The sequence below is a fragment of the Mustela nigripes genome, chromosome 1 (assembly GCF_022355385.1).
Source record: "Mustela nigripes isolate SB6536 chromosome 1, MUSNIG.SB6536, whole genome shotgun sequence".
Taxonomy (NCBI): Eukaryota; Metazoa; Chordata; class Mammalia; order Carnivora; family Mustelidae; genus Mustela; species Mustela nigripes.
Window position 1 is genome coordinate 198,602,237 of NC_081557.1, and position 15,362 is coordinate 198,617,598.

General features: G+C 41.6%; 2 protein-coding genes across 2 annotated transcripts; both read right to left on the reverse strand.

The window, feature by feature from the left end:
- Positions 1–2,043: 2,043 nt before the first annotated feature.
- On the reverse strand, positions 2,044–14,253 carry MGARP (mitochondria localized glutamic acid rich protein). The gene is made up of 4 exons (XM_059395545.1): positions 14,121–14,253; positions 9,074–9,177; positions 4,720–4,813; positions 2,044–2,871 (listed from the first exon to the last, which is right to left on the reverse strand). Exons 1-4 carry the CDS (start codon positions 14,200–14,202, stop codon positions 2,426–2,428), a joined length of 726 nt encoding a protein of 241 aa, XP_059251528.1. The 5' UTR covers positions 14,203–14,253; the 3' UTR covers positions 2,044–2,425.
- LOC132014728 (dolichyl-diphosphooligosaccharide--protein glycosyltransferase subunit DAD1-like) lies at positions 9,842–10,506 on the reverse strand. The gene has a single exon (XM_059395544.1). It carries the CDS (start codon positions 10,468–10,470, stop codon positions 10,129–10,131), a length of 342 nt encoding a protein of 113 aa, XP_059251527.1. The 5' UTR covers positions 10,471–10,506; the 3' UTR covers positions 9,842–10,128.
- Positions 14,254–15,362: the final 1,109 nt, after the last annotated feature.

Genomic DNA, 15,362 nt, shown 5'->3' on the forward strand with positions numbered 1-15,362 from the left:
GTTGCAGTTGTCCGGCATGGCGGCTGAAACTGAAGGGTCTAGGATAGCCTCACTCATGCATCTGGGGTTAGCGCTAGCTAGGGATGGGGCCGCTCTCTCCATAAGGTCTCTTATTCTCATGGAGACCGTACAGTAGTCCCAAGATTCCAAGCAAACGAGAAGTCTCACAAAATCAATTCCACAGCATTCCATCAAAGCAAGGTACAAGTCAAGTTCAAATTCAAGGAGGTGGAAAAATAATCTCCACCCCTTGATGGAAAGGAATATAAAGGCATACTTCATTGGAGTGTATGTGGAAAGACTATGTGACTGTTTTTTTCCCAGTCTACCACACTAACAATGGCTCAAAATTCACAAAAAATATGGAAAAAGATTGATTATATAAAAACTAAAGAAAAAATCTCCTGTACTACAAAAACACCATAAGTAGAGTAAAATGAAAGACAAACTTGGAAAATAATTTCAATTTATATCAAAGTTTGCTATCTCTAGTACAGAAAACTTTCTTAAAAATAGAAAAGTAAAGGTCTAACAACACTATAAAAAATGCATTGAAAGGGCACCTGGGTTGCTTGGTTGGTTAAGTCTCTGCCTGATTTCAGCTGGGGTCATTTCAGTGTTGTGAGATGGAGCCCTGCGGTGGGCTCTGTGCTGGACGTGGAGTCTGTTTATGATTCTCTCTCTCCCTCTCCCAGCACCCCCACTCTCTCTCCCAAAATTAAAAAAAAAAAATGCGTTGGAGATATGAACAGAAACTTTGCAGAAAAAGAAAGGTACATTGCCCTTAACCAATGAAAAAAGGTTCAACCTCACTCTTAATAAAGAAAACACAAATTAAAATCATGCTGATACAAGTTTTCATCTATCACACCTATCAAAAATCCAAATGTTTGGGGTGCCTGGGTGGTTCAGTGGGTTAAGTCTCTGCCTTCGGCTTGGGTCATGATCTCAGGGTCCTGGGAATGAGCCCCACATCAGGCTCTCTGCTCAGCGGGGAGCCTGCTCCCCACCCCCACCCCCCCGCCTCTCTGTCTATTTGTGGTCTCTCTCTCTGTCAAATAAATAAATAAAATCTTAAAAAAAAAAAAAAACCCAAATGTTTTAAAATACACTCGGCAGGAAACAGGTACTCACGTACATTGTTATTTTGGGAATACAAAATAGTATGACTCCTATTGAAGGGCTTTTGCAATAGATAGCAAAATTACTTACGTATTTGATCTAGCAATCTCTCTTTCAGAAATCTATCCTAGTGAAACACTGAAAAATGCAAAAAGACACTTTGCAGAAGCTTATTCAATGCAGCAGTATTTGTGATTGCAAATAAGAGAAACAACTCAAATGTCCATCAGTAGGAGACAGTTGAGTAAATCATAGTACCCACACATGTAGCTCCATGCAACTGTAAAAAGTAATGAGAACTAGGGGAATCTGGGTGCCTCAGTCAGTTAAGCATGTGACACTTGTTTTCAGCTCACGTCGTGATGTGGGTGTTGAGGGATCCAGCTCCAGGTAGGGCTCTGTGCTCAGTGGGAAGTCTACTTGAGATTCTCTCTCCCCCTCTGCTCTTCCCCTCCCCCTGCCCTGCCCTCGCTCACTCCCTCTCTAAAATAAATAAATAACTCTTTTTAAAATTTTTAATTATTTTTTTTGACAGAGAGAGAGAGAGATCACAAGTAGGCAGAGAGGAAGGCAGAGGGAGAAGGGGAAGCAGGCTCCCCACTGAGCAGAGAGCCCCATGCAGGGCTGGATCCCAGGACCCTGAGATCATGACCTGAGACAAAGGCAGAGGCTCAACCAACTGAGCCACCCAGGTGCTCCAAAGTGTTTTTTTTTTCATTATTCATGCGATGCTGTGTGTATGTTAATCTACAATAAACATTATAATCTATATTTTATATTATACATGATCTTTAATACTATAGACTATACATGATCTTTAATACTATATTATAGATCTTTAATACTATAGGCTTTAATAATATAGATCTTTAATACTATAGACTATACATTAAAAATTAGTGAATAAAAACAAAAGCACTAATGACTTTCCAACTTTATTTAAATGAGTTCAAATCAAAACTCAAGAATCTAGATTAACACACATTAAGGTACAGGTATAGCAAAATTAAAGTGAATGCAGATTGTACAGAAAGCTCAATTCCTATGATATAAAACTGAAATACAAAGATGCAACTCCGTGAGCTCTTTACTGAAATGTCATATTCTGATCTCAGAGAGCAGGCAACTATTCACACCCATAAAAATCTCAAAGTCTCTCAATCCCCAAGTCTATCAGTACATACCAGAAATCTTCAAATTTTCTAGCAAAGGAGCCTGTCCTAAAGCTATGATGACTGAAACTACAAAAGCACCTATCAGACAGGATGGCATTTTTTTGGCTAAAGGGTCGGTCAGCAAGAGATTAGCCTTGAGTCGGGGCGTGGGCGTCGGAACTAACGCTGGCTTGCTCCTGTGAATCATCCCCAGCAGAGGATTCTGATTCAACCGGAGGACTCTTCTCTTCTCCTTCAGCATTTCCACCAGCGCTTTCCTTGTCTGTGGTCCCGAGATCATTTCCGGCAACAGCTCCATCCAGAGCTGCACTCTGAACCTCCGGGGGCGCTTCGGCGCTGGCTTCTGCGGTGGCGCCCAGCCCGGCGTCTGTCGCCTCTGCCCCCACTTTAGCACTGACCGCGTCGGGCTCGCCGGCAGTGGCCTCCACATCCCCGGGACCGGCTGAAGCCTCTTCTACCGCCGCAGCTGGAACATCTGGAGTACCTTCCGCATCTACCTCCAGGACTTCCGGGGCAGACACTTCACACACGTCTGAACTTGCTTTCTCCGCTCCTGCCACGTTCTCTTTTTCACCTTTAAGATTTAGTCCATTAAGCAAAGGGTTAATTTAAAGAGCATGGGAACGCAGCGGAAGCCCGCGAAGTCATTTTTTAAAAAAGATTTTTATTTATTTATTTGAGAGAGAGAGATCACAAGTAGGCAGAGGCAGGTAGAGAGAGAGAGGAGGAAGCAGGCTCCCCGCTGAGCAGAGAGCCCGATGTGGGGCTCGATTCCAAGACCCTGAGATCATGGCCCCAGCCAAAGGCAGAGGCTTTAACCCACTGAATCACCAAGGCGCCCCTCCCCCGCAGTCATTTTTTAAAAATGAGACAAAGTTATCTGTACTGATATGAAATGCTCTTCAAGGTAGCCTGTTAAATGAAAAAAGCAAGAAAAAAAGCAATGTATACCATATGGACAAAAGGAGGTAAGGTATACCCAGATAGTTTTTATTTGCAAAGACTCTCTAGGAGGATACAAAGAAGCTGGTATTATTGATTCGCTCTGGGGAGGGAAAATGGGAAAAGGGAGGGGAAAGCATCTGCTTTTTCATAACCCTTTTGAACCTTTAAAAAATTTACAAATATTATTTATTTAAATACAAGGAACATGAAAAACAGCCAACCTTTCATATGAAGTAGCATGGAAAAACAGCCAACTTACTAGTTGATGACTGAGCAATCACTATCCTCTTTCAACCTCAGTTTTATCATCTGTAAAATGGGGAAATCGATAATATCTGCCTCAAAGAGCTATTGTGAGGACTGACTAAAATTAAGGCATGACAAGGGGTTTAAAACCAAAAGTGCAGGGGGATCTGGGTTGTTCAGTTGGTTAAGTGTCTGCCTTTGGCTCAGGTCATGATCCCAGAGTCCTGGGATCGAGCCCCACTTTGGGCTCCCTGCTCAGTGCTCTCTAACTCTCTCAAATAAATAAATAAATAAAATCTTAAAAAAAAAAAAAAAAAAGTTCCAGCCACGTGGGTGGCTCAGTAGGTTAAGCACCCAATTCTTGGTTTTGGCTCAGGTCACGATCTCAGGGTTGTGAGACTGAGCCCCTCAGTGGGCTCCAGGCTTATCGGGGAGTCTGTTTGGGATTCTCTCTCTCCCTTTGACCACCACCCCAATAAATAAATAAATAAATGGTGCTATGGAAATGTTGAGTTTTATTATTATTACAATCAGCTTTCTCGTGATTCTATTCAGTAGTATTTATTGATGGTATTCCATTTCTTAACATTGTCATGACTAAAAGGTTAAAATTGGTTCATAAGTAGCTAGTATCTGTCCCTAAATAGTGATCAAAGTAATAGATAATAATGGCATTATAATTGAGATGAAAAAAGTATTCAAAGCAAGCAGTTTAAGGCAAAAAACATACATTAGGGTGAAAATGTAAAGTTTGTGTTCTAGTAGTTGCCATTTTATCATCAGATCAACTCAGGAACTTAATAGACATGATTGACTGCACTAATGTCAAGTGAACTTTGGGCAAAGACACACAGCCAAAACTGAAACAAGAATTAGTTTAATGATTTAAAAAAAAAAAAAATGAGGGAAATGAGCTGCTGAGAGAGACAGATACTAAAACATGTCCGCCTGAATGGAAGTCTGAGTAGGGGAAAAGTAATATTATCAAACAAAGATTCAAAGTCACTGGTCAGCAGTACAAATGTAAAACGTTTCATTTATCTAATGTACTCATCCAAAACATATAACAATATTCCTTAGGTTTTGGTTGGGCTTTCCCTTTCTGAATGAACTTCTCCCCAAAGCCATTCTGTTAAGTTAGTAAAGAAGTCGAAAGCAAATAGTGTTCATAGCTAGAGTAAGATCATGGAAATCAGTGTCTCAAGGGAAAAAAATAATAAATCCACTTTACCTTGAAGTGGATGTAACTCTGCTTTGTTTTTTTCTTTCAAATTTGTTACACGTTCCGTTTGTTTGCCTTGCTCTGATGTGATCGTCCTGTAAGTCTGAAAGTAAATGTGTGCTTAAGTTTCTTTCTTGAGCTCTAAAATTCAACATGCCAATTTCAAAGGTATCTATAATTCAAAGAAGAGAAACCAATGTACACCAGCACACTTTTGCTTCTCCTTTGGAAATTTTTGCTACTAAGTGAAATTCTTTACAAAGGAAAGAAACAAATGCTCTAACAGGAGTCAAAGATAACAGAAAAACACAGGCAGATACAAAGATGAAGACAAAGAAGGAAAAAACAAATCATGCTAGAACCAAAATACTCTGACAAGCATTTATAGATACCCCCTGGCATTTATCCCAGAGAAATGGCAACTTATGTGCACACAAAAACCCTTATACAAATGTTCATGGTTGCTTTATTTGTAACAGCCAAAAGCTGGAATCTGGCTGGGGGGTCCTACAACAGGTGAACAGTTAAGCAAACTGTGGTAAACCCATAACTTGGAATGCTACTCAGGATTAAAAAGGAATGAACTCTCAACACAGGTTTAACAATTTGGATGCATCTCCAGGTAATTATGCTGAGTGAAAAAAGCCAGTCTCAAAAGGCTGTATACCTCATGATTCCATTTATGTAACATTCTTGAAATGGAAAGTTGTACACCTAGAGAACAGATTTGTGGTTGCCAGGGCTAGGAAGAAGGGAGGAGAGGACAAAAAAGACTGAGGGCAATTACAAAGGACTACACAAGGGATCCTATGTCCTGACAGCAGTAGTGAATACATGAATCTACACGTGATACGACTGCCTGGAATGAAATACACATGCATGTGTGCATATGTGCACCCGTGCACACACACACAAAGTGCAAGTGAAAGTGGTGAAATATGAATAAGGACAGTGGATTTTATCCATGTCCACTTCCTGATTGTGATACTGGGTTACCGCGATAAAAGATGTTACTCACCAGAAGAAATGAGGCAAAGACTCTGTGAGACCTCTGTATTAGCTCTCATAACCGCACATGAAACTCAATCATCTCGTAACCAAAAGTTTGAAAAAAATCTTCCAAAACAGCATATTTGTAGACCCTAATGAAGATTCCTTAAGTAAGCTAGGGTTTTTCCTTAAAAGCAGAACTATGACCTGACCATCGGTTATTTCAGAAACAGAATCAGGAATAAAACTTAGCAGTAGGATTACAGATTTTTAAAATTTGCATTTTATATACGTGTTCTCTAAATTTTTAATAACCAAAACCCATGTATCTTATTAAAAATTATACTTTGCAAATTACAAACCATTTTAGAGCATGTTAGAATTAGACTGTGAAAATGGAAAATCTACAACCTCAGGGGTGGAAATGATACCGAAGTGGCCCTAACAAATCCGGCAGAGTTTGGTGAATTCAGGCTTGAATCATCTGGGTTTCAAAGGATCAGCAGGAATGATGGTCACCAATCTGGATGAGAGCAGGGGATACTTTCCTGGCAGGGTGGGAACTCCTGAGAGCTTAAACCACTATGCTGAGTCGACATGCTCCACACTCAGTACACAAAAGCTGAGCCTGGGGAGAGGTTCACGTTCCTGAAATGGACATCCCAGCCCAAGTGAACATGCTTTCTTTTTTTGTTGTTCAAGGGACTAAAACACAAGATGAGAAGAAAGGCTGGTTCAGGCAGAATCGAAGAGATGAGGATATTGGAATGATTCACACTCATGTGTAGCCGAGAGAATTTAGTTTTCCAAATCAAAGGTGGTCATACACAGAGTAGAAAAAAGGCCTATCAGAAGGGGCCTTTGCACAGCCTCAAATGTAGACTTCGAAAGTTATTTCCAAATGATATCACTCATTATATGTAAGCATTTAAAATATCCCACAAACATCTCAGATCCTCAAAAACCTGACATAACCTGGGCCTGCCTCAGAGTCTAAGAGGCCCTTATTGTAGAAGATTTTACATGGAAATGAAAGACTGGCTGGTGACCATCTCTGGATTCCATTCAGATAAATCTAGTAGAGAACTTATTTTCATATAGGACAAAGGGAAGGAGGTGGGACTTGAATACAGGTTTTCAAGTGTCTCACATTCTGCATTTCCTCCTAACAAGAGCCTAAGATTCTTGGGAATTGAAGCTTCCTACATTCAAGAGTAAAACCACACATTCTTAGAGGTGGAAAGGGACTTGAAGCTCATGCTTTGTCCAACTCCCACTCCCACTGAGAGAGAACAAGGCCAGAAAGGGCTCAAAGGACAGTCATTTTATGACCTTCCTGTTTATGATTGCTCTTGCAAAGAAAGATTGGACTGGAGAGATTCATGTCTGGCACTAATAAGCATAATTATGGGCATAGTGAGTTCCAGATGAAATTCCATCTATCCAGCTCCCCCTATAATCACATGGCCCAGTTCAATCTCTGTTTCTCCAATGGCCTACTTCCAACAATAGTAGCTCTGGGCAGTGAATTCGACATTAAGCAATAGATGGTAGAAGGAAAGGAATCTGGGTATGAGTGAAAGCTGCTGGATCAGTGGAGGATGATAATATAAGTGATATCTTTGAAATATCTGGTTTCTTGAGGCCCTCAAAATTCTGAAGATTAGGCTAAGTTATTTTGTTTTGGCCATCTACATACAAACTGCTCCTAGTTATGCCATCTACATACAAACTGCTCCTAGTTATACACATCTCTGTAGGGTCAAACCAAAATGTAGTGACTTTTGTGTACTCTTAGGGTTTCCGAAAATTTTGTATTTATTTTCCTTTTGTTCATAATGAAGATTAAATTTTGATTTAGAAAGTTTATGACAGGGGCGCCTGGGTGGCTCAGTGGGTTAAGCCGCTGCCTTCGGCTCAGGTCATGATCTCAGGGTCCTGGGATCGAGCCCCATATCGGGCTCTCTGCTCAGCAGGGAGCCTGCTTCCCTCTCTCTCTCTGCCTGCCTCTCCGACTACTTGTGATTTCTCTCTGTCAAATAAATAAATAAAATCTTTAAAAAAAAAAAAAAAAAAAAAAAAGAAAGTTTATGACAAAATGGGGAATGATTCAATAGACTTATTATTACTTATTTAATACACAAATATTTCATCACTTTAGCCCTAAAAATCATACTATCAAAAGCTTCATTTTTCAGTGATCATCTGGAAGGAGTAGGTAAAACATTCTTTTAACTTTGCATATGTCTATTTTGAATTTTTGAAAATATATGAATAAATATTACCTTTTTAAAATAATGAATGTATACAAAGATATATAAAACTAATAAAAACCATGGAGACAGTACAAAGATTTGGGGAGGGAAGAGTGAATACATGGAACACAGGGAATTTTTAGGGCACTGAAACTATTCCGTATGATACTATAATGGATATATTGTTATACACTTGTCCAAACTCATAGAATGTGCAGTACCAAGAGTGAACCCTAATGTACACTATAGACGTTAGTTAGTTAAAATGTATTGATATTGACTCATCAGTTGTAACATGTATCACACTAATGCGAGGTTGTTGATGGAGTATTGAGAGGAGATGTGAGAACGCTATACTTCCTGTTGATTTTTCTATAAACCTAAAATGCTCTAAAAAAAAAAAAGTCTATTGGATGCCTGGTGGCTCAGTCAGCTAAGCGTCTGCCTTCAGCTCAGGTCCTGATCCTGGGGTCCTGGGATGAAGCCCCACATCAGGATCCCTGCTCGGCAGGGAGCCTGTTTTTCCCTCTCCCTCATCCCCTCCCCACTACTGGTGTTCTTTTGCTCTCTCAAATAAAAAATAAAATATTTTTAAAAATAGTCTATTAAGTTAATCTTTCAAAACGGTTCTTGTTTAAATGTTAATAATAGTACCTACCTTATAGCATTGCTGTAGTTATTAAATGAGCCGTGAGTCTGTCACTCATGTTTATATGATAAACACTCATAGGTCGACTATTACTATTAGTATTTACAATAACATCATTTTTAAAAAGATTTTATTTATTTTAGAGAGAGAGCTTGAGAGGAAGGAGGGTCAGAGAGAGAAACACACTCCCCGCCCAGCAGGGAGCCGGCAGGTCTCAAACCCAGGACTCCAGGATCATGATCTGAGCCAAGGGCAGTCATTTAACCAACTGAGCCACTCAGGTGCCCCTAATAATGTCATTTTTACTGGAAGTCACCTGTACTTGGCAGTGTATATTGTGTAAGAAATGTTGATTTCCCACCATCTTGTATATTTAACTAATCTCATGTCCTGACTTTGATAATGTTTTGAGTTTTACATATTACAAAATATATGAATTCCTAAACATTATGGTTATTTAAACACTTACATAATATCCACCAGCACTGACAGTGACACCTACAACCAGATAATAGATCATATTTGATCCAGATGATCCAAACCATTTGTTAGATGACATCCAGCGAAGAGATGCTAGGAAAACAAGTTGAAACACAGTTAGCTGTACCACTTAAGCAAAACTATTTAAAATAATTATACCTCAAAAAAATTTTCCCCTTCAGTGAACTATTAACATCAAGTGATTTTTAGCTTAAGGGAATACAGTATCACAAAGTAGGGTAATAATTCCATTTGACATTTTCCCAATCTCATTTGATAAGTACTTATGAAACCTGTCAGCTTCGTGCTTAGCATCATGCTTTTCTTGGAAAGAGTGCAGGCGTGAGTAAGGAGAAATGACAAAAGCACTGAACAGTTTTAACAGTCCAACAAGATGCAAAAGAAATCCATTGCTATATGTACTCCACTACAGGCTTCAGTGGAAAAGATTATCTTTCCAAAAATTGAATTAAATATATTTGAACTAAAACAGGTTGAAGCCCAACACATTTCTACAAATCTATAATACAAATATCCTACGTAGACAGAAATCTTAATTTTTCTAACAAAAGCCTTTAAAGATGAGCAGATATAAGATTGTTTAGGACAAGATGTTACAACATGGTCATGTGTGAAGAAGTACAATTCTGTACAAACCAATAGAAATAGGTAAGAGTACTGTATTATTATGTCTAAATACATAAAACTTGTAAATGTTATACGCCCTTGAATTGAAATTTTATTTTTTTTTTATTTATTTTTTTTTGGCATGGAGTTTTTTTAATTTGGAAGCCAAAAAGGTTACATTTAATGGGAAGCAGAGGTCATGTTAATAAATGCTCATTACGAAGCTGCTCTAACACAGAAGCAAGGGAAATACTCTGGGCTCGCCACCTACAGTCCCAATCAGAGTCGCCAGGTCAGTATAAATCTGAAGAACACCCACATGTCCAAGTTGTCATCTCAAAAGCTCTCATCCAGGGGAAATCAAAAAGTGAACATTCTTCTAGTCTCCTACTCCCCAATTAAGTAAATGGGAATAATTCAGCCAACGAAGTTCATTACAACAAGGTGCAGGATGGTACTGGCAAAGAGAAAATCAGCAAAGGCTCGCTCTGGGGAGATGCCTTGGAAATCTGCCTTGTTCTGTGGGTTGATCTGTATCCTGAGGCAAACCGCTAGGATGAAGCTCCCCACACAAGAGATGAAGCCCGAGAGAAAAGAGTTGAAGGGGAAGGTCCCCACGAGGAGACAATAACCGAACTGCAGCGCTCTGGTCAGCAGTATGTACAGGAGGTACGCGTCAAGCAACTTCAGACGCTGAGGAGTGGAGCTCAAGTACTCTTCTAAGAACCGCGAGATGACCGACACTACCGACGCCGACATGACTACACACTCAGTTCTTCGGCCCGCGATCCCCGAACTCTGAATTGAAATTTTAAATAATAGACTCAGAGATAGAAAGAGTTTAAAGTTCATATAGCTCAAATTCTTTATTTTCAAGATACAAAAAAAGTAGAAACATTAATTTATTCACTCAACAAAAAAGGGTTGAGCGCCTACTATGTGTTTCGTCTTGTCAGAATCATTAAGGATAGAACTTTGAACAAGACATACAAGGTCCTGAGCCTCATGTAGCTCACATAGTTGAAGGAGGGAAGAAATGCACAAATAACTGAAATGCAGTGTGACAAATGCTGGAACAGAAGCAAGCAGAAGTTGCAACAACAGCATAAAAATTCAGTGAAAAACCTCAGCTAGCTGGCTTAAGGGACCTGTCATAATTAAAGAGACATCACCTGGGTTTTGAAGGAAAGTACAGGAGACTGTCAGATGAATAAGGGAGAGAAAATTGCACCAGAGGCAGAAGGCACAGCACATGCAAGGTCAGGAGAGCTAAAAAAGTGCAAAGTAATTGGATGCGGCCTGACACACAGGGTGTGAATGAGGACTGGGGAGAAGTTTTGATTTGCAGTTGCCCTAATTACAAATCTTTGTATTAGCAATACTGGAAAGACTTCCTGTATGTGTTTTCAGTTTGTATATAAACAATCATCTCTTGGAAAAAATATTTTTTCCGCACCAATGTAGCCAAAGAGGTTATCTTAAGAGGGTATGGCTTTGACCTGTAGTGGGGCTTTTGTTGGTTTAAAAATACTGGCTCAGTGGGATAAGCCGCTGCCTTCGGCTCAGGTCATGATCTCAGGGTCCTGGGATCGAGTCCCACATCGGGCTCTCTGCTCAGCGGGGAGCCTGCTTCCTCCTCTCTCTCTCTGCCTGCCTCTCTGCCTACTTGTGATTTCTCTCTGTCAAATAAATAAATAAAATCTTTAAAAAAAAAAATAAATAAATAAATAAATAAAAATACATCTGTTACTAAACAGGGAATATGTAGCTTCTGTAGTTGTCAACCAGACATAAATATCAAAAAGATTATTTTAAATAGGAAGCAATAAAGAAAATCATCCGAGATGTAAGTAAAGACTTAAACACAAATACAATTATGACAATTAAAAGAGTAATGAGGGCCGCCTGGGTGGCTCAGTGGGTTAAAGCCTCTGCCTCCAGCTCAGGTCATGATCCCAGGGTCCTGGGATGGAGCCCCATATCCTGCTCTCTGCTCAGCGGGAAGCCTGCTTCTTCCTTCTCTCTCTGCCTGCCTCTCTGCCTACTTGTGATCTCTGTCTGTCAAATTAAAAAAAAAAAAAAAATCTTAAATAAAAATAAAAGAGCAATGAAATGGGAAATAAATATTTAATAAAGATTAATTAGTTAAATTTGAGCATATCAATGTAATGTGAAATAGATATTAGAAGTTTTGCAGAAGAATATTTTCTTACCTGAGGAAATATTTACAATATAGCAAATGCAAATTTATAGCAAAATAATCTATACAGGGCTATCTCAGTTTGTGAAAGCTATGTGCACAAGAATAAAATGCAAGAGGAAGAAAGTTCTGGAACATTATATATACTAAAATGTAAATGGTGGTATTCTCTGAGTGGCAGGATTACAGGTGACCTCTCTTTTGCCTTTCTGCGTTCCTTCCAATGATCTATTACAAACCCTAATTATTTACTCATCAAAAAGTTACATTTTTAAAAAGCAAAAGCCTGAGAACACAATTTGGTGAGGCTCAGCTAAAATTTTACTCTTCAGTTCATCAAAACAGAAAGTACCAACAAAAAGGTCAATTAATCTCCATGACTGAAGCCAGATTCCCGGTCAATAATAGTTCTTAAAATACATAAACAAATCAATGCTACGAAAAAAAGTAATTAGATGAAAATGAGAGAAAGATCAGGGCTGCTACAGCCAGTATTGCTAACTACCAATTTAAAATGTCTAACCTGCTTTTCTTTTACCCCAAGTTGGGGAAGAAACTATCTGAAACGCGTCGCTACAAAAGAGGTGTGTGTGTTTGCGCGTATTTGTGCCTGAAGCCGGTGGTGCATGCGCAAGATAACGCCAAAGGCCACGGTCAGGGGGCTCATCTTTCTCCCCTCCCCACCCCCAATCACAACGGCCTCGTTATCTTCTGAAGTTTAAAATTAATGGGTTCTACTTCGTCAGTGAAAAAATGCTCTATCTTACTCAGTATAAAGATCAAGGAAAACGAAGATGCCTTACTCTGTTATCGGTGAGGCAACGGCTTCCTACCATTTTTTTAAGAGAAAAATAAAGCTTTCTGGACAGACCTTCCTTCCCTCCCACCGCCACCACCACCACAGGCCTAATTAAAGTGGAGGCGGGGGAGGGGAGGAGGGGAAGGGGACATGGCCCATGGAATCTTCCGCGGCAGTGTTTCTTTCTCTGTCTGCTCCAACGCACGCTCTGGGCAAAACTACCTCAAAGCCTTAGAAAGTGAGGCCAAGTGCGGGGAGAACTAAGAACTTTCCAAAAGGTTGTCTAAGAGCCGCTGGGTTAAGCAGGACCGCCAAGACAGGGGAGGCGGAGGAGGTCTGGGAAGGAGCCGCTGGGGCAGAACTGCACAGGAGCGCGAAGCCCGCCCGCAGCAGGGAGGGAAAACACGCATGCCCACACTTATTAAGCCCTTGCAGTGTTCCCGGCACTATAGTAGGCGCTTTTGTATTTTTCAAGTTTTAGTAAAGAGGCTTCAAGTTTGGGCGCCTGGGTGGCTCGGTTGGTTAAGCGACTGCCTTCCGCTCAGGTCACGGTCCCACAGTTGCAGGATCGAGTCCCACATCGGACTCCCAGCTCCACGGGGAGTCTGCTTCTCCCTTTGATCTTCTCCCCTCTCCTGCTCTCTCTCACTCTCTCTCCGTAAATAAACAGAATTTTTTTAAAAAAAAGCTTCCAGCTTGAACTGCAACTTCCCTCTTTAGGAAATTTCCGAATACTATCCCTCTTCCCATGCATCGCCAAATCTGAAGGTGAGAGATACGGGGACGGCTGGGCGGAACAGGTGGATAGCTCCCGGTTTCTGCGCAGCCCCAGACAAAGTGCTTCGAAGGTTCCTCGAGTTCCGGCTGCGGAGCCCCGGACAAGCCATAAGTTTATTTATTCGGGGGCATTTAGCCAACATTTAGTGGGCCCGCACTCCCTCCCGCGCCCTGCCTGGCTCCATCGTGCTACCCGTTCCTCTGCTTCCTCGTGAAGCTGGAGAGCGCAATAAAAGGAGTAAACTACGCGGGCGTTAGCCAGCCATTTTTCTAAGCGCTTTTAACGGCATATTAACTCATTAAAACTCACAACCATTATTGTCCCCATTTTTGAAATGAGGGAACATGTGAAATCCCTTACCCAATCAAGATTCGAACCCTCGAAGCCTAGTCCGGATTCCGAAGCCGCTCTAGAAAGGTTGCCTACTATCCAAGGCTTGGAGAACTTCGGGGCGTCCTCCCCGCGATTTTCCTCCATTTCTCCCCTTGCCCCAAGCCCAGGCTTCTGCCCTCGGACCGGGTTTGTCGCCCCCCAACCTCCCGGGTGCCGGCGGGGACGGGGACCCCGGGCAATCTACGCGCGAGACGTCCGTTCTCTTCAGGCTTGGACGCCGGGGCCGGCGCGGTACTCACCGTCCTTCCGGAGCGGCGCGGGGCCGGGGGGCGCCCTCAGGGGCAGCGCCAGCGTCTTGGAGACCGCCCTGCGGAGATACATCGCGCCCGCTGCCCGCAGCGCCGCAGACTCTGCTGCCCGCTCGCGCTGCGAGGCGCGGGGAGCCGGGGCGAGCTCCGCCCGGGGGAGGAGCGCGGACCCCTGCCCAGCCCCGCCCGTGTGCCCCCGGGAGGTGGGGACGGGTTGTTCGCCCGCTTCTTCCTCCCGCAACCTAGTCTCCCGACTCTGTTGCTCTCTCCCGGGTCCGAGAAACGAGCTGTACGCGCCTTCTCAGAAAAGGGATCGGAAGCCGAGAAGTCACCATCACCTGCCGAACTCCGGCGGACAGGCTGGAGATGGTTTAGGGACTTGCAACGTGAATAAGATAGACATGGTTTATCATGTCGGATGTAGTCCGAACCCATTTTAAGTCACACTCCCCGTTAGCTTTCCTAGGAGTGGAAAAGGTAGCCGGAAGTTTCCGGGAGGTGGAATGAGGAGAGGAGTAGCGTCCGCCTTCCGTTAGTGCGCTAGGTGATGTTCAGAATCGTAAGAGAATCCCCAGGAATAGCTGACTCTCTAGGCAATTCACTGTTACAAAAACTTTAAATATAAACTCCTAAATACTGTACATTCCTGTATGGGTTGTGAAATTAGTATTTCCACATGAACTAAAAGTGCTGAATTATTGGTTTCTTCCCCCAGATTTCAATTTCTTGCTTCATGGTGGCGACAGGAATTTGTCATGATTCGAATACGGAAACCAATAATTTATGCTTATCACATTGTCTAAATGATTAATTTTAGAAGGCACGTTTCCTCCTATAATAATCCCTCATATGTGTTTGGCACATGATAGTTTATAACGCATTTGCACATATATTATCTCTTTTAATTCTTTCAACTCTCAGGAAGATGGAAATTATTACCTTTAGCAAATGGTTTGGTGGTAGAGAGGAATGTCCAGGAACTGATGGTCATGAATTAAAAAATAAAGGACATGATCATAGTTCTAGTTTCAAGTTCTCTTGGCATGTTACAGGCACATTTGCACATTTGCTATGTGAATAGACACTGCTCAGAGGTCCTACTTCTTCTTCTTCTTCTTCTTCTTTTTTTTTTTTTTTTTAAGATTTATTTATTTATTTGTCAGAGAGAGAGAGAGAGAGAGAGCACCGGCAGGTAGAGTACCAGGCAGAGGCAGAGGGTGAAGCAGGCTCCTT

What these genes read in the sequence shown, in the direction of transcription:
- LOC132014728 (XM_059395544.1), bottom strand. Translation starts at nt 10,470, where the DNA reads ATGTCGGCGTCGGTAGTGTCGGTCATCTCGCGGTTCTTAGAAGAGTAC.
- MGARP (XM_059395545.1), bottom strand. Translation starts at nt 14,202, where the DNA reads ATGTATCTCCGCAGGGCGGTCTCCAAGACGCTGGCGCTGCCCCTGAGG. An exon ending in CGCGCCGCTCCGGAAGGACG is followed by an intron (nt 9,178 to 14,120) that starts GTGAGTACCGCG and finishes TTGTTTTCCTAG; the next exon opens with CATCTCTTCGCTGGATGTCA. An exon ending in AGAGTTACATCCACTTCAAG is followed by an intron (nt 2,872 to 4,719) that starts GTAAAGTGGATT and finishes TAAATCTTAAAG; the next exon opens with GTGAAAAAGAGAACGTGGCA.